The 24,561-nt window shown below is 31.2% G+C and overlaps 1 protein-coding gene across 1 annotated transcript in view; it reads left to right on the top strand.

Annotated features, from left to right (window-relative positions):
- Positions 1 to 2,249: 2,249 nt before the first annotated feature.
- Positions 2,250 to 24,561, top strand: part of LOC106473515 (26S proteasome non-ATPase regulatory subunit 11-like) — a 40,751-nt gene continuing 18,439 nt past the window's right edge. The window contains exons 1-6 of the mRNA XM_013934197.2: positions 2,250 to 2,398; positions 13,741 to 13,842; positions 15,219 to 15,343; positions 19,128 to 19,199; positions 21,074 to 21,131; positions 23,092 to 23,203. Of these exons, the coding sequence (XP_013789651.1) occupies positions 2,311 to 2,398; positions 13,741 to 13,842; positions 15,219 to 15,343; positions 19,128 to 19,199; positions 21,074 to 21,131; positions 23,092 to 23,203 (557 nt within the window). The 5' untranslated portion in view covers positions 2,250 to 2,310. The remainder of the gene's footprint in view (positions 2,399 to 13,740; positions 13,843 to 15,218; positions 15,344 to 19,127; positions 19,200 to 21,073; positions 21,132 to 23,091; positions 23,204 to 24,561) is intronic.

Raw genomic sequence — 24,561 nt, 5'->3', positions numbered from 1 at the left:
TCTTTTGATATAATTTCTAGTTTTATGTATCATTTTGGCTGATTTCTAGTTAACTGTATGATCAAGATTTCTCATGTGAAGAAAAATAGCATTATTTGTTTGGCCATTTTTAGCATCCCTTTTATGTTCTGCGAGTCTTGTATCTAAATGTCTACCCTTTCACTAACATAAACTGGGATTATATAGACTCCTTGTTCTTTATTTTAAGATGTAGACGTGTTCGAGGGTAGGAAATTCTTAATGGTGTTGGGATATTTATGAACAAATTTGAAACTGTTATTTTTGAGACATTTCTCCAGAGCCACAATATTAGAACTGTAGTTGATGCTGAGTATCTTCTTCTTATTTTCATCTGTAGATGATGCTATTTGTGGGTTATTGTCTTACGTGCTTTATGATGGGCATTCTTGGTGAAACGCAAAGAATATTGTAGCCGTGTAAATGTTTTTGATTTCGTCATCAAAGGTCATGTGATGACATATTCTGAAGGCTCTTAGAAACATGGAAGTTATAATAGATGTTTTAACCGTTTTATGGTAGTACGAGAAAAAACTAATATAGCTTAATGGGTTTGTTGGTTTTCCACAGATTGAGAGAATAGTGTGCTGACAGCAAAAGACGAACCAACTACCTTTAACGCCATCTACAATTATAACAATTAATTACGTGATTGTAGAATTGTTGAAAAGGAATCGTAAAATATCAGCAATTTACTTTAGACAACGGTGTTTATTGCGCACAAAATAATAGCAAACACTGTACACTTAAGACTAAATAATAGTTTTCATGTGACATTCTTACATATTCGTAGAATTATTCATACACAAAGCGAATCTATCAATAACACAATGTAAAAATTAACTTATTGTTGCAACGTTTTCTTACGACAGCGGAAGTCTCGTGACGCTGTTAGCATGCGTGATGAATTTCTTGAATGACTGGGGAAGTTCGAGATGCCCTCTTCGTTAGTATATAAGCCTGGAAGAAAAGCCAGCGGGATATAGACAAATGAAAAGAGAGCAGTAGTTACTTGGAGTTTATTTAGTAAAAGTAAGGACAAGTCCAGTTCATGTAACGATGACCAATTAGTGTGTTTCTTCCTTAATGTTTGCAACAGGCTACTTTTCTTTTTACACAACTGTAGGCATAAGTCACAATAACGTTTTCACTTTCAACAGAATTTCTTTGCTGACTGATTAAATTCATAGACTATAATCACTGAGTATGCACGATCACTCACTAATTTGTCTGTATTATTATTCCCCACTCAACTGAACACTTCACTGTACGTAACTAACTGCTTACTTGTATTTGTATACTGATTAACCCTTTTCTAGATTATGCATGGCAAAATACTGCAGTAAGTTTCAATTTCTTGCTGCAAGTTGCAGTGCTCAACTAACTTGAGCAGGTCTCCTCTATCGTTGTCCTAGTTGCACCAGACATTCCCTAGACGAGATAATCCACCATCCTACATCACCAAAGGCTTAAGTTGTAACCCTGGTAAGGGAGGCAAATGGGTACTAAGCCTTACTCAAGGGCGACCCAGAGATACAAAACTACAATGTACTTGTCTCACTATTACCCTGGCAGTTGTTTGTCATACTGATGGATATAGTTTAACGTCATAGCTAGGATGAATATATATTGGAAATTCTGTGTACCTCAAGGAGAAAAGATCTATGGAAGACCAAGATCACCAACGTCCTGTTTCAATATGGTGCATAAAGAGAGAGAGAGACCATTTTCGAAATTAGTCGAGTTTACTTGATTTTAACGTCATGTGCCCTCTAGCTAACATTTAAGAGATAGCTTACACTTTAGTAGATAACTTAAAGTGTCTAACCAGAGTTCAGCTCTCCAAACAATATTTAGAATTTTAAATATTAACAGAATCGTTTTTATATTCGCACATATTTCATGTAATATAAATGTTTATATTATGTTACTTGATTTCAATATAACTGTGTCTCACTTGATATAATTTATTTTTCACACACCTTATTTCTTACTGGTATTGTCAAATGTAATCCCAAACGTTCGACATACCTCTAAAATAAATGTTTTTTTTTGTTGTTGTTTTTTGTCATTGCCACTGTTTTATTTATTTTTTCACTAGTCTTTTGAACATTTATATTTATCCATTAGTATATCAAAAATATTAGTAATCAACGCTTTAGCTCAAATTGTTATTTTATATTTTCAAAGTGTCGTAATTTGTACATTGCTGATTTTGGAGTTAGAATAAATACTTTATTAGTCAATACGATCTGGTTGGAGAGTTTTGCACATGGTGACGTTAATTAAAAGATGGCGGGTGCTATCGAAGTTCTTGAAAGAGCACAAGTTGTTTCTCGAACAGATAAACAAGCTGGCATTGATATGTATAATAAGATAGGTGAGTATTAAATTGACGAAATAGATGTTTGTAGATATTATATATGTTGGTGTTTACTTAAAACTTGAGTTTTACTATTATTATCGGTTTCAATCGAAACCACTGATTTACGCTGAGTCACTGACTCAAACAGTGCACACTGCTTATTCAGTCATTGTCAAACAAGTCGCGGTTCATTCGTAATATAAACATAATAATTTTAAATACTAATAATACTTGTATTAGCTTAAGTGGGTTTTTATTACGCTACTGAATAATTGTAGTCTTAGTTAACTTTAAGAAAAAGTGGGCTCACTCACTGTGTATTAAGTTTCAAATACAGTAAACTAAAATTCAAAATGTAAAACCTTTGGTATTTCTGTGGGTTTTTGATGATAACAATGATGTATTCTGAAGTAAGAATACATTTAAATGGTCAACATTTGGAGCATTCATTTCCATGAAAAACATTTTTCATTGCAACTGAAAGGTGGTCACAACATGGACCACTATGTCTAATTAGTAATTACCAAAGAGGGTACAAATACTGAGAATATACAGAAAAATGCTTATACTACACACGTAAAAAAGGATAAAAAAAATATATGAATATATATATGTCTTGATTGATATTAATTCTTATATAGAATCGGGATAGGTGTGCATGGGCAATTTACAAGCTATAGCAGCCATAGGATATAGGAAATGTGTGCTTGCTGTATGTGACCATTCTATTATTACTAAGTCACTTTCTCCCACATTTATTATAGAGACATCATAGAAAAACTAACTGAAAGTTTATTACTGAAACCTGTTTGATAATATACCTGTACATCTCTTCAATTAATTGCAACTTACAATTGTTATAATTAAATTTCAGGAAGTATTCAATTTAGTTTTTATGTTCTTGAATCTTGAGCAAATTAGTATTCAGTTCACTTATATTTTGTGAGGAGATGACAACTACTGACAAAACATCTGATCAACTTATCTTCATAGAATGATATGCTAACGTATTATAGCTGTTAGGACAAAATCCTCGGCTCCACTCAGTGTCTAACATTTTAGTTCTGTAAAAATAGTATTAATTGTAATGCTTGAAAAAACTCAAGAGAAAGTTCAAGTATATGATAAGAGGAACTGTACGTAAATATGAACATAATAATAATAATAATAAAAAAAAACTGAAGGTACACCACCTCTAATGTTAACCACTAATAAGCATATAGTTGTAAGACTTTAAGTATGGGAACATTTAGTGAAAGAGTGATAATTACATAATGAGGTTTGACATTTTGCTACACGTTTAGATTAAAATTTTTTTTTTTTTTCAAAAGGCCATGATAAAACATTTATTGCTTGTAAGTTGGGATGATACAAGGTGTTGTGGGAAAGATTTGGAAAATTTTACAAAATAAGTTTCTTTTGATTCACATTAGACATATTCTAGAAAAGAAGAAAAGGATAATGATGAAGATTAAGCCTCATTAGATTAGGAAATCCAAAAGTACTTAATTAGAAACAGTTGTTTGTTAATGTTAAAATAGCAGCAATAATTTTTTTAATAATATTAAATATAATCCAAATGTTAAAATGGGTATTAAAACATTTTTGTTGAAGATCATGTGTGGCTGAACTTTTTCTCGTATTTTTACGAAAGAAGATAATAGCAATATTCTATAGAAATATTGGAGTTGACCTGAAACATGTAGATATTAACGGAATGATAAGAGAGATTAAAATAAAGCAATAGTGACATGGTGTTCTCCATGGTTTTAGTTTTTGGCAGTTCAACAGTGGGCAGGTGCCTGAGAATTGAAGAGTTTTTGATGTTACTCCTGTTTGTAAAGAAATAATTTTATTTTTTTACTGCTTTTTTAATCGTGTCTAACTACTAAGCTGGAGTGACAAAGCAATAAATCACCTAGTGAGAGCATAATTTAAGTTATGGTCAATAAACTATTGAATTACATTATGCAAGACCAGCTCGCATTCATTATTTGCAGAGAACTTTTTATTTTTATTTTTTTTCACTTAAGTTTTCTAATATAACGTAATAAATTTCTAATTTTTACATTTTAGTTACTTTATAAACATAAGCAGTACTTTTTTTGTAAAAACATAGGTGCCTATACTCGTATATATAAGAAATTAAGAAATGAAAACATACAGAATTACCTTTTTATAGAAAATACCAAATTTTCATCATGTTCATATCTGACTCAATATCCTGACTTTGTTCCTTGGTTTTGGTGTCTACTGCTGAATGACATTTTTGGAGCAACCATGACTCTATGTATTTTTTTGGTCAAAGCATGGAAGGGGCGGTCCAACAACTTTAATAAAAAAAAATGCCGAAAATGGTTTTTGTCATCAACAAAGCTCTGGTTGGAGTGACAATCAAATTCATCTGCGAAAACCCACATTCACTGAAAGAAATGAGAATAGTACTCAGAGCGTGTTTCAAATGCGGCAATTTTTCCGGAAATATCTTTTCAATCAAATACTGATGAAGTTCACAAATCATATCTCTTTCATTTAGCTGAAGTGAAGCTCTTCGGAAGTGAAGATTTTTGGTGGCATTTTTATAATATGGGCCTGGAATCAATCATCTTTCTTCAAAAATTTGTACAAGAGCTTTTATCTTTTGATCCTCTTTATACAAATCTATATCGCACTCTTGAAACTCCAAACTCGGTTCAGATAATTCTTGGAGAGCATCAAATATCAATTCTGGATCCAACAGAAATTCTATGCTTGTAATTTTTTACTGTAAGTCCTCATATGCACATTGCTCTTTTTTTGTCTCTTGTTGAATCATGCTTTGCTTCTTCAAAATGTTGCTCTAACACTTCTTAGTTTTCCCAAACAGCTGAAACTGACTGAAAACTAGATGCCACCCATCAAGTGCTTAGCATTTGTCCAATTTTTAAAAGTTGAATCTCCAGGAAGTTCTTGCACACTTTCAATTCTCTATTTTTAGGCAACGCGAGATATATGTTGGTCCCTAATACTGATTTTACAGTGTCACTGACCGACAGTTATACTCTGTGATTAGCAAAGTACCACGCAATCATGAAATGAAATTTGTCTCTCATCAGTTTATTAGCTTTACTTTTACTCCCCAACTATCACACATGCACACAAAATAAATAACTTTTCAGATAGTCTTTATTCATTCTGTAAGACTGAAGACAATAAAGTAATGAATCAAAAATTCCTTTTGCAGTAACATTTTCAAGTTCAACAAGTCCAAAAATAAATTTACCAGCGAGTTAATTCCATTATCTGGGAAACAGATTCAAATGTACATTATTAAGGTAGATTTTTTACACAAAGAAGTTGACTCGTTGATTATCAATGAAATTCTACTTTTCGATGTAGTAAATATATTAATTAGTATTTTTTTCATTTCATTACTAATGTGATTCACAATGGTAGTACATGCATTCGTTGAGTGAAGGATATGGCCCACGTCAATTCCATTTAGTTCTTGTAAATCTATTTCAGATTCAAAGTTATGAAATGATTGTTTTTCTTTTACTACCTTATATGCTGTGCAAAAAATTCTCGCGGTAATCACTTTTTCATGAGATAATGATTTCAAATACACATTTTCAATGGTCTCTTTCTCAGCTTCAGTCAACAATTTTACTGCAGCTTTATGACCTGTGGTTTTCTTGCGATCAAAAAGTTTTTTCCACATAAACAGAAGCTGTTGTTGTCGACTTTCACCAAAATAAGTTATTTCATTGTTGGCCCATTTTTTAGAAACTTTCATTCCTGCCTTCATTTTCCTCCAGAAATTACAATTGTATGGCAAGGTGTATAGCCAAGTTTCTTATTTCTAATATTCAGCCAATTGTACTTCTTGCAAAAATCATTTTTTTGATTGGCAGTCCAACAGCTAGGCTAGTCATTGTCAGATAGCTCGTGGACACCAGATGGAACAGAAACTGTCACTGATGCTGTTAATTCCTGTTCTTGGGTCACTTCCTCACTTATTCTAGCTTTCTTATTCACAGAAGGTGAAAAGAAACTTGTAATTTGTTTCATTTTTACATTGGTGTTTTCTCAAATGCAAAAAAAACGATATACACTCTCAGTCACAATAAAATAAAAGTGCAGTAGAAGAGAAATGCACACTCACTCAAATTGGCATCACCACCTCGACTAAGCATGTCAGACCAAAATTACTTATTCCCAAGACTTTCGCACATATTTTATCTTGGCTGAGGTGCTGTGCGATTAATGACATCATTCGTCCTTGTCCACTTTATGACTTATTTTAGTTGAGTGCATGTACAGTCTAGACCCGCATACCAGTCAACTCGGCTTGTGGTCACCTATTTCCCAGTCCTAAGTGGTCTCTCTGAACTCAGTATTGCGTCCACCTAGGCCGGCTCTCACCTGCTGCTGCTGCACAATTGAAACCTGTCAGTCAAAGTGAGGCCACTACTGTACATCGACTGATAGCAGCCACGTTTTGTGGGTGTTAAAACCAGGTGACTATTGATGTTCCCTATTAATGGTATGCTAATCCTACCTGATGCTTCACACCTCATACTGCACTGATGATCACACGTACATGATCAAACAGTATGTTTTCACACTCCTTTAAACTTTGTCATTTGTAACACTTCTTGTTCAGTGTCTCTTTTGTCTTCTTGTGAACAAAAGATTTGTTCAAAGGGGAAAATTCACACATTCATGTACATAACTCTTTCAAGTTTTGTCACCTTTCTCTCTACTTTGCAATATGAAAAATGGTGCCGGTACGCTGTACTAGTGTGTACCATCTCAAAAAAAGCCCTGAATATAAGTAAACAATATATGTAAAAGGTAATTTAGTACTTTTTTGTGGGCTTTTGCACTCGATCATTGATGTCCTGATGGACATTAGGCCTATTTTTTGTAAGGATGTTGGTAGTATATAACATTTAAAAAAATCTAAATAAGCAAGTTTTAGTACAAAATATTGAAATGCACAGAAAATGAAATTTTTTAAAACTCCTATAATGTAACTGGCTTTCTATCTAAGCTATAACTTGTTTAAATTCATTAGCTGGTTGAAGTGAGCTCAGACAACGAGAAACAAAGAAACTAAAGTGAAATATTTAAAAACCTGTCATTTGAAATGGGAATTTTCTCTTGTATTTGCTATAAATAATATAATCATAAATATCAGAGAAGGATAGACATTTTTTGAAAGACAGGATGTGATACAAGGGGTGTGGAATGTAGATTTCATTTTACCTTGATAAAACAAGAAATTTAGAGGCTAGAAATTTATACTTTAGCTTCAGAATGTGTATAATATAAGTTTGTAATTTGTGGGAGACTTAGAAGGTCATATAGAGCTAGAGAGAGAAACAATTTGGAACAAATGCCACATAATACAGAGAAGTGGAAACTGAGAATTTATTTAAATATTTCTTTTTGACATTAAGAAATTAAACTTAATATAACAGTACAATATGAATTATAAACTACATTTTGATACCAATTTATTAATTAATTAAATTTTGAATGTAACTGCAAAAGGTTATGACATGTTCACTTTGAACTCTACCTATGCACATAGGGTTAATTGGTTTGTATAGTGGTTGAATGTGAGAGAAGTTGTTAATAATAGAGTCCAATCAAACTAAACCCTTCTTAATATTGGAGTGAATGCTTGGACCCTTGCTTTTTCTGTAATTGCAGATCCCCCCCTACCCAAATGAACGTAATTATTAAACACATTTTATTTTAAAGATTCCAGCTTCCACTGTTGTTTATATTAACTATTCCAGATGCTAATTATTGTTACAAAATAAAACTGTCATAATTGGAACCTAGCCTGTATTTTCCAAATATTATACTTGTGTCATCTCGTTCTGTAATCTTCAGAGCATGACATAAAGAAATCAGAGGCCTTCATCCTATCAGTATTCATGAAACGTTTGTAAACTTTGATGAAATAAGCTTTTATTTTTTATTCATGAGAGTATAAGAAATATTAACCTATCTCTGTAAGATAACCCTTCCATCCCTGGAATTTTCCTAGTTGCCCTCCTCTAAACCTGTTCCACTATCCTTTCTTAGAAATGGAGACCAGAACAATACATAATATTCTAAGTGAGGCCTAATTAATGATCTGTTTAGATATAATTGTCTTTCTTAACTTGTAATCAGTATGTTTATAAATGCACCCTGAAATTCTGTTACCTTTTCTCCTTACAACAAAACTCTGCATCAGTGGTTTGAGAAATTTATTCACCACTGATACTTAATTATTTTCTACTGTCACACTATTGAGTGCAATCCCATCTATATTAAGTGTTTTTTCTAACCCAGATGCATTACCTTTCATTTGCTATAATTAAAGGCCATTTGTCAAATATTTGTTAGACTTACCAAATGATTCAGTCTTTAATGCTTCAACATCCTCAGTGCAGCCAAAACTACCCGGGAGTTTAATATCATCAGCAAATGTTTTATAATCTAGGTAACAAGTAAGATGTTCAAAAATATAGATTAAAGGGACTATGCTGGACTCAAAATTTATGAAGTGGGAGTGATAATGTGTGAACAGTGAAACAAAAAGCCATTATTTATGGTTATTTTTAAATGAAAATTTTGTTGTTTACCATTTGCTCTCAGAATTTTAGACATACCATACACAGAATTGAGGAAGAAAACAAAGACAAGTACCGACGGATTCAAGTTTTTTTATAAACCTTTTTGACGGATGTTGATTTTTCTCTTTTCCATTGGTATTTTTTCTCTTAGAACTCAATTTTGGGAGTGTATCAGTAGTGATTGCAATGGTACGTTTTGTTTGGCAATGAAAGCAATTTTTAGGTTTGGTTTATGATTAATCAAATGTTGACTTGCTTGTTTTATTTTTGTCATGTAATGAATGAATTCTTCCTGATCCAATCAAGTCTCAGACTGATTTTTGGTACAAACTAAGAAGATGGTGTAAATTTCAGTATCGAATCTTGATTTATGGTTATCCTTGTTGGGATTGACCATCTAAGTGAGGTCAAAGATCAAAATTCTGATTGTTAGAAAAAATGGCATATTTGACTAGAGCACAGAGAGTTTTACAGCAATAGTTAATGTAGCATTAAAAAAACATTATTGGTACTTTTTGTCATTGTTCTCATCTAGATGCTGTTTTGGGTCAGATATTTGGTTACATTTTAAATATAAATTGTTTGACCTAGATAGGTGAAACTTGGTGAAATTTTTGTCAGTATGGCATCAACATTGCTGCCAAACATCAAAATCAGTGGACCTTTAGATTGAAGATGACATGGATGACCCAAATTTCGTATAATTCTGTAAAATCTCCAATCTGTGTGTCAGTTTAAATTTATTAATCTTGACATTTATCCCTGATTTTTTTTTTCATTCCTTGCTCTTCTTTTCCACTTTTTAGGAATATGTTTATCTTGAACTAAAAGAAATTAATTTTTTTAATTTTCCCAAATCTGTCCCACACATTCTAACTCAGTATCCAAATTCACTGATGATAAATATTGTTTTATGGCCTAAAAACTGGCTGTGTGAAAATAAGAACTAATATTTCATTTGTCATCTTAATATGTAACAAAATACAAAACAATTTGTAGCCATATCATCATTAGTGATTAATGACAAATCTAAAATGGTATTTCTTTCCAGTTTGCTCTTTGATCATTTCTATAGAAAACCAACATGAATCACTTCAGTAAATCTGACTGTACAATCCAAGTTTTTCTGAAATTAATTCTCTCGTAATTGTTTCATAAGTTTTCTGAGTAATAACAACCCTGATTGCATTATATAATTTCTCAGTGATCTTCATCTGTCTAATTAGGTGACCTTTAACAGTTGCCAATTAAAATATTTTTACCCTTGAAACCTGTGACGAATCCCTATAGATTCAGTCTCTTGACAACCTTTATGTTAGCAATCCTAACAGGCTGCAGTTCATTCCTTATATAAAGAGCAATTCCTCCCCCCTCTTTTAAAAAGTTGTCACTATTAAGTAATTTATAGCATGGAATTTCATAATAATTCTTATTATCATTGTTCTCTAAATCTATCCATATTTCAGTAATTCTCATTATATCATAGTATTTCTTTTGAGCTAGAGCTCTGAATTCAAACAATTCTGGCTAGTTCTTGAATCTCAGGCTTATTTTTAAAATCTTTTTTAGCTTGTTATGCTCATAATCTCCTATTTCCAAATTCTAACTGCTCTAGCTGTTGTATCAGTTTCTTTATTCCCAATTTCCCTCACCACTGTACTTCTATCTTGAAGTTTCACTTTTGTATGGAAGTGCATTATGCTAATATGATAGTAAATTGACAAACAAAGATTTATAAGCATAATGATGTGACAACATTCCTTAACATTAAGCCCTTGCATCTTTTTTCTTTCTACCATACAATTTTATAAACACTATGTACTTAGCTGTGGATCATACCTGAAGAAGAGAGACCAATATCCTGTTGAAACACGTAATGTGTTTCCCAAAATAAAAACCACTTCACTATGCTTATAAAACATTGCTTATCAGTTTACTATTATGTTGAAGTTTACTATTTTATAAATTTATATCCTGTGTACCTACCCTATAATTGTATTTTTAACTAAAATGAATCATTTTTACAGTTTGTGGAATAATCTAATACTAAAATCTATTAACAAATATTGATATTATTATTTACTAATATCACAATATGATGTTCATTGGTGTATGTCCTCAGTTACTAATATCACAACAATGATGTCCATTGCTGTACGTCTTCAGTTACTAATATCACGATATGATGCCCATTGCTGTACGTCTTCAGTTACTAATATCACGATATGATGCCCATTGCTGTATGTCTTGAGTTACTAATATCACAACAATGATGCTCATTACTGTACGTCTTCAGTTACTAATATCACAACAGTGATGCCCATTGCTGTACGTCTTCAGTTACTAATATCATGATATGATGCCCATTGTTGTATGTCTTCACTTATGTATAATTAACTTCTAATTTAGATGATGTGTATGGAATTTTCATCAGCTACGAAATAACAGAAAAAGTAACTTCAACTCTTTAAGATAAATTATTCTTCTTACTTAACTAACACTTGTGATAATTCTTTATTTTAGAGCAATATTTAATATTTGTAGTATTATAATCTAGTATTATTTCTTCAAACCAACAATAGATTAAGCCTAAAGTCATAGCTTTAGGCTTAACTGTACCTGCAACTATAAAACTTTAAACTGACCAATCTTAAATAACCTGACTGTATAATATACTAAAATAACTACTCCAAACTTTAATAAAATAAGTATTTTTCTAGAAAATTTTATCATCTAAAACTGAAAGTATCTTTAACTGCTTTGTCTCGAAGTTCAGAAATACTACATCTGTTACTCTAAACAGTATCCTCTAGGGATTGAATATGTAAATTTTCTAATAAAAAGCATAATTATATGTATGCAACCTTGAAGCTCGTGTGTGATGTCATGTCTCATAACTGACCAATAGATTACATGTTTGATATGTGTGTACATTAAGTTACAGGAAATTCCAGTTGATGACTATTTCATAAAACAAAGATATGACACAGTTAAAGTTATATTGTAACTGTAAAAATGAGAAGATAGTACAAGGGACATTCTTGATGACTGTATGAATGCCAATGTGATCCCCATTCTTTGAAAGAAATGGCTTGGGGAGGATCAGGGAAATGATAGATTGGTTAGTTTTATTTTTTGGAAATGTGTTGAATATGCTGTCAGAATTCATTTATAAAAACAAAACATATAGAAATTTGACACTTAATGATACTCTGCAATGTTTTAAGAAAACTGTTTTCTTGTTTCACTTATTTACTAATATGTTGGGCTTTTTGGATAAACATAGGGTCTCTGCCATATTAGATGAGGGCATTTATAATAATCCTATCTTTAATAAGGTGCATTATTAAATATTAATTAGTAAGTTAAATTCTTATGGAGTCAAAAAAAAGGAAAAAGTAGGTATTGGTAGAAAGAAGAAAGGGATGATAAATGATTATTTTTCTCAATTGTAGAATGTGATTAATGGAGTGCACCAGGGGTCTGTTTTAGAACATTTGTAGTTCATTATTTATATTAGTGATTTGTATAGCTTCGTAATGAGTAATATTCCCATGTTTGCTTATAACACTAATGCTGAGTAAAGTTGATTATTTTGAGAATAATAATTCTTTACTTTAATATTTAATAACAGTAGTATCTTATAACCTAGTATTACTAACCTCATACCCACAATAAGTTAAACTTAACAATCTAGTGTTACACCTAATATTATAACCTTAGACTTTGATGTTTCTGCAGTATTATAACTTCAAAATTTCAGTGAATGGACCAGAATGTAGAAAATGGTTTTTAATATTGATACGTGTAAAGATGTGCACTTGAGGTGAGGAAATTTGAAAAGGAATTTTTTTTTTGTCAAAAGAAGCATTGGGTTTTGAAAGAGAGTAGAACTCAGGCTTAATTCATTATAAAACCCTTAATCCTTCTGTTATATGTTCAGTTGTAATGGAAGTAGCAGTTTTTGATGCTTTTTAAATGAATTTAATTTAGTCTTAAAGCTAATATTGTAATTTTAGACTTAGTGGTACCCACAGTAATAAAACTTGAAAATCTTAGTGAATGGACCAGAATATGGAAGATGATTATTCAGAGGTATAAAATTATTCTCTTGAGGTGATGAAATTTGATTCAGGTGGCTAAAATTGTTTGGTTAATTTGCTTGTGGGTAGTTATTTAGGCTTTGGGAATGAAAATATGAGAAAAGTTCTTAAGTACTAGTTTCGAAACCCAGATGTATTCTTGTTCATACTGCAAAACAATTTTTATATTGGTAATACTTTTTTATTCCATAAAATATTCAGTGTTAAAAATAAGCATTTTGTTAATTATCTGTAATAAGTAACTTAACAGAAACTTAGCTGTTATAGTTCCACCATTATCCCTTCTTGGCATACTTACACTTTTTATTAGTTACAAATATCAGTTTTTACAATATATAGATGTGAATTTCAAAACCATGTTATGTTACTAAGGGCTAGTGTCACATGACACTGTGTTTCTTTCTGTGGATTACATCAACCCAAAGGTAATTTTCTGAAATTTTCCAATAAAAGGGCCTTTTTTTTTCAATCTGAACTTTAACCCTTATTCTGTAATATCTTTTGATGAAATTTATTGAGCGATCTTACCTTATTTGATGGAACATGGTACAGGAACTCAGCTTAGCTGGTCAGGATATGGTAGTGTTATCTTGTATATGTTTATATATGTTTCATTCTAAATCTTTTTTGTTTTTAGTATGTTCTCAGGATGGTGTTGGAAGCGATGAAGGAATTAAAGTCAAGGAACAGAGTATTTTGGAATTGGGTCAACTGCTGAGTAAAAGTGGAAGGGCAGAAGGTAAAGTTCTATTTGTTATTAAAGTTGTAAGGTCATCAGACAAATGACTAAATTGTTAACCTGTTCATCTATTTATACCCATGAGTCACTGGTGTAAAGGTTATTTGCTTAAAGTTTATAGCAGTATTTTTTAAAGTTTTGAAAAACACTTGATCATGAAAAACGGCATTTAAAGTTAGTTTGATAAAACAGAATCATCCCTATAAGATAATGCTTGAGACTGCAGTAATGTCAAGCATATTTCATTGTCATTGATTAGTGAATTTCTGTTTTCTGCAAGATTGTTTTAAGTGCTTGACTGGAAGTAGACCTTTTAAAATGTAAGCCAGAAACTGAAAACACAGTCCAATATGAGTGACATCTTGTTCTCATAACTCATACTAACTTGAATAGTTTAATTCAAGAGTAAATGAAGAAAATTAACAGTTATAATACAATGTAGAATTTAGTTGTTTTTAAATAGAAAACCAAATCTACAGTTTACATGTGTAACATGATTAGTGGATGAAAATTTTTAATATTTAACTCACCTTTGACAACAGGTTTAAATAGAATGTGCAGTTAGTAAAGTTTGAGAAAAAGAATGTTGTTAAATGCTTTAAGCTCTGATGTTTCAGTGTTGAAGTAGTAGTACTAGTAGTTTTATGGAATTTGTCATGGCATCTCTAAGTGACAATACATATGTAAAAACTATATCTGATCAGAAATAATTACAGTAGTAGTAGTTTTATGGAATGTGTCATGGCATCTCTAAACGACAATACGTATGTAAAACTGTATCTGATCAGAAACGATTACAGCTTTGCAAGAGAATAGTTGTTTTTCAGTAGTTATAAAATTAGCATTATACACAGCAAATATAAACAAATGTAATGGCCAAAAGCAGTTTTTATTGTGTTAAGAATTTACATGGTTTTTAATCATGAAAATAAAAACCAAAGTAGTCAAACTTTGAATATTTGTTTAATTTATTCTTACATAGTTATTCATCATTACCCAGTAATTCAGGTGTTGTTTGGTGTGAGAAAGTAGAATTAAACTGTGTGTAAAGTAACTATTCAGTAAAGACAAGATGTTACTTAGACAAACACTGGTCAATCTAATGGCATCTATTCTTTAGTTACATTTTATCAAAAAACTTGAGAATAGCTAAGTATAGATAAAAATGTGATTGTAAGGGGGGGGGTATGTTATCAAGTTAATTATTGCAAATAATGCTTTTCACATGATACTAATGATTAGTTTTTAGCAGGCAATAGGTAATATCTAGCATTTTAATAACTGTTTTTTCTTTAGTGATAACTTAGGAGTTAAAATAGTCTTTGTGATTTTACTATACAATGGAAGTTAAATGAATCTAATTACTTTCTCTCCAGAACTTGGAGAACTCATTAGATCAACACGTCCATTTCTGAACAACATCAGTAAAGCTAAAGCTGCTAAACTGGTTCGAGCTTTAGTTGATATGTTTCTTGACATGGAGGCTGCCACTGGATTTGAGGTAATTTCTAATGTTGTACATTGCAGTTACCGTAGTTGAAGTGAGTTCTGATATATTTTGTTTGTTAAGTGTATAAGATTCTATAGTATAGTATTTCATACCTGAACATCAGAAAACTTCTGTTTCAGTTTATTTACTGCAATATTATTTATTAATTGTAGAACTATTAGTCAAGTTTAAACTAAAATAATGCTTCTTCGGAACATGCAAAAAAAATAATTTGTTTGTTTTTGTTTTGTTAAACCATGTAATGTGCTCTTCACAATTCGTGAACCTGTCTTTTGTGAAGAAGTCATCATGTATTGATACATGTGTTTATTTGAAGTAACTGTAGTCATCAGGCAATTTTTTACTAAAAAATTTGTGAATATTTTTATTTTTAGAACAACCAATAACCAAACCATAAAAATCTAACTGGATACAAAAATTGTTGGATAACTATAGTATGTAATTTTCACACCAGTCACTCCTGACATTATTAAAAACTGCTTGTAGATTGGATTGTATAATTATTGATTAATTAGTTTAGATAAATGTATTGACTGTAGTGACCATGCAGTACGTTGTCATTATCTTGGAAAACAGTTTAACGATATTGTTGAAAATATTTTGAAGCCACATCATCTCACTGATGTCATATAAACAAGTCTTTACAAAGCTTGACACAAATTCTTGAACGTTTATTTACTACTTTGCAATGTATCCAGAACATGCCTTTGCTTCACTACCTTCTCTATTGTTGTATTTTAACCCCTTACCTACTGGGGCCATTTTGTCTTATCATGAGGGTGAAATCATATTTGTGAATTGAAAAAATTATAGAGAAATTATATTTTATTGGATTTCATGTTTGTAAATAGTAGCATAAAACTCAATTATTTGTACTAAATTGTATTATTTGATGACGTTTAAAGAGAAATTTAATAAAAATAATCCCAAAATACGTTTGAGACTATAAATAAGTGGATCTAAGAAAAAAAATATTTTCAGCATTTTTAAAAACATTTTCCTTGTGCTTTAGCACTGGTCCTGCCAATTATGATTGGTATCTAAACCTTTTTCTAGTCTGTTTTCTTTATAAAATAGCGTCTGAGCATGTCAAACCTCAGTTGTAAAACTTTTAGCCAATCCTAATAGGAAGGTGTCAATTTCAGTACCATGTTATTCCAATCCCTGTAGTTCACGTTTGATAAATCATAGGATTATAAGCAAAGCACATGACAAAACGTTGTTCTCTGGATTTTACAATATGAACGTCAAAGGTTCTTATTATAGTAACTGCCATTTTATGTAGAGGTTGTATTTAGTATTAGTCAATAGTACTTTTTTATAAGCCTTAGAAAATTTGCTTCTGGAAAAAACTGCATGGGATGTATATGATTTTTATTATTTTTTGATAGTAGCTTAAGTCATGCTGTATCATATATCTATTTCTATTAATTTTTATATTGAAAAATTAACTCAAAATAGATATATCTTTAGGAAAGAAGTTGATCCACGAATGTTAGGGTTAAGATCTATCAATTGGCAAATGCATGATCTTTACGTGAATTAGGCTTAGCACTTTGAACTGAAAGAGTTTGTGATTTTTTTATATTCTTTTGCATTTAAATTAGTAATTTTAAGTTCACTAATTTAGTGTAATTTTATATTTAGTTCATAATGAAAATATGATTCAGTATTTAAAATGATAAACTTGTACATACTACTACTAGTACCAGTACCACGTAAGAATTTTTTATTTTCCTTCTTACTATTTTTACTTTGTTGTTGCTTTATAATCAAAACAGTCTAACTGATATATAAAAAGTTTATTCTGATATTTTTCAAATGGCTTAAAACTCAGTGTACAAGTGACAACAATAAAACCCATATGTTGGATGTGAAACAGACTAAACACATTCGTCTCAATAATACAGAGGAAGCTATGACAATCTTACAGTTGGGGTGTCAATACACTGAAGAGCTTAAGTTTCAAATTTCAACATAAATCTTGCCTATAATGAGAGGAATGTGACCAGGACTAATCTTTTAAGTGCTGTAAAGTAATTTTCTTTGTAATATATGGTGTCTGTATCATTTGGTAATCTCTTCTGACAGGTTGTATCATGTAACTAGGGTCAGGCGGGGTTATTCAAACCACTTGTACTGTAAACTATTACATACATTCACTAGTCGTGGCAATTATTTTTGTCTGTAAAGTGAAACAACATACAAGGACATATGTTGAAATAAACTTGTTTCGAAAGTTCAAAGAAATGATATTCAAGTACCGAAAAGCTTTCTTACTATCAAATCTACAGTAATGTTCTAATGTGCCTGCACTAGACTGAACTAGAATGACCACCAACAGGCATGATAGTTTACGGCAAATGTACGAAATTCACGCTGCTAACCGAATGGTTTTTCAGTACAATAAACAAAAGTATGGCTGCAGTGAAACATGTAGTGTAAAATTGTTGATTATGCAGCAAAACTTAAAAGTATGCAAGTGTTATCTAAAGTAGAAACTTCTTTAAAAAAAATAACATTTAAGAGAATGTTAAGTGTAGTTAATGCAATTGCACCATCAACAGCAATTTGCCACTTATTTTTTGTGAAAACATCACACTTAAAAATCTTTTGACAGGCCGTTAATCAAAAGTATCTGATCAGCAGGCTCCACATGCAAAGCAACTGAGTTAAAACTTATAAATCTGCTAACACAAACCTAAGCTGGACTTTAATATGTCTCGAAATTTATACTTCAATTAATGCAGTCAACCATTACATAGTCATGTAAATTGTTAAAAAAATGCTCAGCTGTGTAGTCACATTAAAGCTGTTCATAAAACAAACCATTAAAGGCAACCTAACTTGAGTGTAGGCTTTGCTCCATTAAGTTTAATCAAACAGATACATCCATTTCTAGATCAAACCAGCTTCATCTTTCATGTAACAGACACGTACACTTTTAGGTCAGACCAGCTTCACATCACAGAAACATCCGTTTCTAGTGAGACCAGTTTCATCTTTCTTGTAACAGATACATACAGTTGTAGGTCAGACCAGCTTCATCTCTCACTTAACATAAACACACACTTGTAGGTTAGACCACATAACAGATACAGAAGTGGATGTATCTGTCACATAACAGAAATATCTACTTGTGATGTAAGGCCAGCTTCATTTCTCATGTAATAGAAAGAGATACATTCACATAACAGATACATCCACTTCTAGTGAGACTAGCTTCCTGTCACGTAACAGAAATATCTACTTGTGATGTAAGGCCAGCTTCATTTCTCATGTAATAGAAAGAGATACATTCACATAACATCCACTTCTAGTGAGACCAATCTTATTTTCCTTGTAACAGATTCATTCACTTGTAATTGGACCAGCTTCATCTTTCATGCAAAACACTTGACTCGTGTCTGTTTGGTTTGCATGGATAAACATCTGACTTTAGTGTCTATGGAACTATAGTGGAAGTATGTTTCACATCAAGTTAAACATCAATCCATCCCCACCATATCCAAGTGCATGCATACCAGCATCAAACCACTTTAAATGTTGCCTACTTTGTAAATTAGTTATCTCTTAAACAACCTTCATTTATAGACAATATACTTTGTATTATATCCTGACTGTGAGATAGCATTGATTGAACACTTCTGTGCATCCTACACATTGATCTAGCTTTATAGAAACACTATTATTTTTATTGTTGTTAATATTTATTATTATTTAAGTTACTGAAATATTTAAGAACAGAATTTTTTAACATATTATAACATTTCAGGTTGAATTGTGTAAAGAGTGTATAGAATGGGCAAAACAGGAAAAGAGAATATTTCTGAGACAGTCTTTGGAGGTAAGTTAAGTGTTATTCAGATTAAACATATATATGAAATGTGTGTAAATGAAAAATACTTTCTTTTTCTACAAATATTATATTATTATAATAGGAAGTAGGTACAGAATTACTTGTTTGTTTTGTGTCATTTTGTTATCAGGGTGCATACGCATCCTTGAAAGTCCTTCAAATTGAAAACAGAATTTCAAGGGCTTGAAAAGGGGCCTTTTTTTTGCAAAAGTACTTGAAAATATTATAATAGCAGAATACATTGATATATCTAACTTTAATTCATATTGCGTAGTTGAGCACATTAAATAAAGTCTTTCTTTTCTTTTTAGTCTACATTCATATGTAGAACAAATAAATAGGAATTTTATAAAATTTCACTGAAATCCGATTGATTTTGATGTAGATTTTAGCTTCCAAAAAGTGCTTGAAAAACATTCTAAAAGTGCTTTAAAAAGTCCTTGAAAAGTGCTTGAAGTTGATCTGAGCAGTTCAGTATGAACCGTGTGTTATATTGAAAATTGCAACATTTAACTAGCATAGTGTTTTGTTTTTTTATGTTCATATCTGTTGATCATTCTTTCTGATTATGGAATTTAGAAATTATTGTTTAATTTCCAATAGTTTCATGATTACGTTTAGTCAGAGGTTATTTAAACGTAAAGGTAATTTTGGCCATGCTAATACATTGTAATATTTGTGGGAGTAAATTGTTAGATCATATAAGCATTAACTAGGCTTACATGTCAGCATTCAAACAGATTCATATAAATCCATTTGTAGGTCAGACCAGCTTCATGTTTTATGTAACAGATACGTACACTTGTAGGTCAGACCAGCTTCATGTCTTGTGTAACAGATACGTACACTTGTAGGTCAGACCAGCTTCATGTCTTATGTAACAGATACATCCACATTTAGTGAGCCCAGTTTTATCTTCTTGTAACTGATGCATTCACTTGTAATCAGACCAGCTTCATCTCTATTGTAGCAGATAAATCCTCTAGTTTAATCAAACCAGTATCTTTCCCAACCAGTAGATACATGGCCTTCTATAACCTAAGATTAAATATGCTTACAGACAACAATGAAGTTTTAATCATATTTGGTTTACAGTTATTCAGTGAAGGGTATAGTTTGTTAAGAATTAGAAGACATGCATTAGTATTGGAAATATTATTGAATAGCATGAATAAATACTAGTGTATAATATTGAAAAAATGTGTATTTTTTCTTATATATACCTGTTTAATGCATAGGGAAGACATAGGGGGACCAGAACCCATTTGCATGTCTTCTTTGCTTTGTTTCTTCAGGAGTTTCATTTGACTGTGTCAGTTGTTTTCCTCTGCTTCAGTTATCGTAATATTTGCTAAGCTTTCTTGATTTTGTCATGCCATCCCTCTCTATTTTCCTTCTTTTGCTGTCCCCCAGTGGGAGAGCGGTAAGACTTTGGATTTACAATGCTAGAATCGGTAGTTCAATTCCCCTCAGTGGACCCAGCAGATAACCTGATGTGCATTTCTATAAGAAAACACACACACTTTCTCTCGCCAAGTGATGTTTTCTTTTTTGCACTATTTCTGAACTATTTTTAGCTTTATTCAGAACTTTATATGATTCTGATGGTGAAAAACAATGATTTCTTTGGTGTTATATAACACCAAAGATGACTAATTATTTTTGTTATAGTATATAAGACTAAAGTTGTCAGAAAATGATCTGTCTTTATGATGTGTAACAATGAAGTTGGCAATAAATTATCAATTGTTGGTTACTAACAAATGGAGAATTTTAGTTACACAATTGTTATAAATGTTTTCTTTTGTATTTATTCCATTATTTGAAATATTTAAAGTACGTGAAATGTTTATTGTTTGCAGGCTCGACTAATAGCCCTTTATTATGACACAGGAAAATACACAGAAGCTTTAGAACTGGGTAAGAGAACAACTTTTGGTTTTAGGTTTGTTTCATGTTTGTGCTTTCTTTTGGCTACATAACTGGAATATTTTGTTACCAAACTGTTCAAGTTACAAGCTTGGTCAACTAAATCAATGATATGTATATGGTGTACACACGTATATTAAATTGCTATCCATATAATTAATTCACGTTTTATAGTATGACTGGATTAAGAGAACTGTTAGAAAATAACTTAAGACTCAACAGCTCCTCAAAGAAAACCACAAAATTCAATTTTATTTATAAAGTATTTATTTTAATAATTTAAAACTGCATGAAGTTTACTAATTCATTAATGTTGACAGTTCTGGCATTTCTTCTTTCAGACTAACACTTTGATGATATTTAAATGATGATAATAAAAAATATCTAATTGAAATGTAGGAGAAACAATACATGATAATGAATCTACACATTTTATATATATATATATATAAAAGGTTTTAAAGTTTTAAGAATTGTAATAAAGTGAGATATATAATTGATACTTGGTGAAATTACAGAATTGAGGAAAAACAAGGCAATTGTACATTATTTCTGTGATATTTAACATATTTTAATTTTATAGTTCAAATTGAACTATGTTGCACTGAGGTCAATTCATTTTCACTATATTTAAATCCAAATTAGGAAATATTAGGATCTAGATATATTTTTCCAAGTGGTTCCCCAGTGGGACAACTGCAAGTCTATGGATTGACAATGCTACAACTAGGGGTTTGATTCCCCTCAGTGGACACAGCAGATAGACCATTGTGGCTTTGCCATGAAAAAAACAAAAACTTCTCCAAGTGTTTTTTACTTATTTTTTTTAAGTTTTTTTTTAAAGTTTTTTAAAGTGGGTACATTCTTGCATACAAAACTTATTTTAAAATGGGCTCTTATATCAGTGGTAATATTCTCCAATGACTCAATTTATTTAAAAAGTTAAAACTTTCTTGGTTTATACATAATGGATTGGTCAGATCTTTGTTGTGTGTCTTTTCTCAAATTCACGTGCTATGGACTGGTTAGATCCCTTCATATTGAACTGAGTATGGCCCAGTAGATGGTGTACTGGACTGTAGGTTTAGGTTCCTTGGTTCAAGCTCTTTTACTGGCAAAATAAAAATAAATTGTGCTCTGCACTTCTCTAGTCTATTGTTTGAAATTTAGGGATGATTAGTGCAGGTAGTCTTTGTTCATCTAATCATTGTAATGTATCAAATATTATGTCACCAAGTGTAATTACCTACTAAGATGATGAAAGTCTTTTATGCTTAACAGTTTTAAGAAAGCAGGGCATGACCAAATTATAATTAATTACACAATGTTTGACAAACATACTTACCAATAGTTAGAACAGGGCTGCCCAACTTCAAACCAATGGGGGCCAGATTGATTGTAACTTAGCAACCCACTTGCTGATTAAGAGTCTTTAATCTGTTATTATATTGAAATGCCAGACCATATAATATGTGTTTACTTATTTTGTTCAGAGCTACATAATAAATAATGTAAGTAGTTCCTTGCCTTTGTAAAATGTGAAATAATGATGTTTTTTATTTTAGAAACTTATATTTTAACTAAAGGAGTCTTCCAGTGCTTGGGGGCTGGAGGAAACCTGGATTATAACATTTTTTTTTGCCCAGGTGATGTTTGTGGTAATACATTTTGGGGATTGTATAATACACATTTGAGATTCAACCACACACCTTTGAACACGGGCAAATGTTTTGTGAGTGCTGGAAACATTTTTTTTATAGTTTATTCTGTGGGGTATGTGAAAACTTTGGATAATTGGTGAGATGTTATGTTTGCAATATAAAATGTTGAAACTTAAACCGATTAGTTTGTTTTATCTGCCGAAAATAAGTTGAAAACTGCTTATTAATGAAAAAAAAAACAACAAAGTTTGATACTTTAAATTAATTCTACAAGTTATTTTTAATTCTAGGCAGTATCCTTCTGAAGGAGCTGAAAAAACTGGACGATAAAAATCTTTTAGTAGAAGTTCAACTTCTGGAAAGTAAAGTCTACCATGCCCTCAGTAACTTGCCTAAAGCAAGGTAAAATATTTTTAATAAGTCACCAGTCTTTTTGAGAATGAGAATGGTATTGTTCTTGGAGTTTAAATTGTTAATTTCTAAAGTATGCTTGAAAAGATTTACTTGCATGTCTGTTTTGTCATTCATAGTGTATATCACTTGTTTATTTGATAATGGTTTGAACTTTTTGCCAGATTTTTGTTAAGTAGACAAGTTAGTCTTTGTTGGTTACGAACTACAAGTATTTATATTTTACTAAATAATTATAAATTGCATTATTTGTTCTTAAATGAATCAATTTCTTGAACTATCATAAAACTTAGCAAGTGAGGTATATATATATAGATAGATAAACTGAGGATCAAAGTTTCAAAATACATCTAAATTGTCCTTGTTTTACACTAATAAAAGAAGTGGTGTCGTTCATTATAATAATAAATTACAAAGTAAATCTGTTTACTTTATCATATAGATAATCAAACTTGTATATTTTAATTATTTCTCCGCTGGTGGTCAAATGTGACATCTTCAGTTAAACTTTGTATCTTTTAGATTTCCACATTTTCACACTCAGGTACCTGATACATGAAGAAAGTTAACAAATGAATGTTTTGTTTGGTGCCTTTTTTTAGTTTTAAAAATAAAGACAAGTGTATAACATCATTAAATTGTTTGTCATTCTGTTAAAGTGGTTGTATTTTGTTGTCATTACATTGTTTGTTATCCTGTCATCGTGGATGTATTTTGTTGTCTTATTGTTTGTTATTCTGTCAAAGTGGTTATATTTTGTAATTAAATAGTTTGTCATTCTGTCATCATGGCTGTGATTTGTCATCTTACTGTTTGTCATTCTGTCATCGTGGCTGTGATTTGTCATCTTATTGTTTGCCATTCTTTCAAAGTGGTTGTATTTTGTTGTCTTATTGTTTGTCATTCTGTCAAAGCAGTTGTATTTTGTCATAACATTGTTTGTCATTCTGTCATCATGGCTGTGATTTGTCATCTTACTGTTCGTCATTCTTTCAAAGTGGTTGTATTTTGTTGTCTTATTGTTTATCATTCTGTCAAAGCAATTGTATATTGTCATAACATTGTTTGTCATTCTGTCATCATGGCTGTGATTTGTCATCTTACTGTTCGTCATTCTTTCAAAGTGGTTGTATTTTGTTGTCTTATTGTTTATCATTCTGTCAAAGCAGGTGTATTTTGTCATAACATTGTGTGTCATTCTGTCATCATGGCTGTGATTTGTCATCTTACTGTTCGTCATTCTTTCAAAGTGGTTGTATTTTGTTGTCTTATTGTTTGTCATTCTGTCAAAGCAGGTGTATTTTGTCATAACATTGTGTGTCATTCTGTCATCATGGCTGTGGTTTGTG

This window comes from Limulus polyphemus, unplaced genomic scaffold (assembly GCF_000517525.1).
Source record: "Limulus polyphemus unplaced genomic scaffold, Limulus_polyphemus-2.1.2 Scaffold6239, whole genome shotgun sequence".
NCBI classification, from domain to species: Eukaryota; Metazoa; Arthropoda; class Merostomata; order Xiphosura; family Limulidae; genus Limulus; species Limulus polyphemus.
This window is presented reverse-complemented; position numbering and strand designations above follow the sequence as displayed.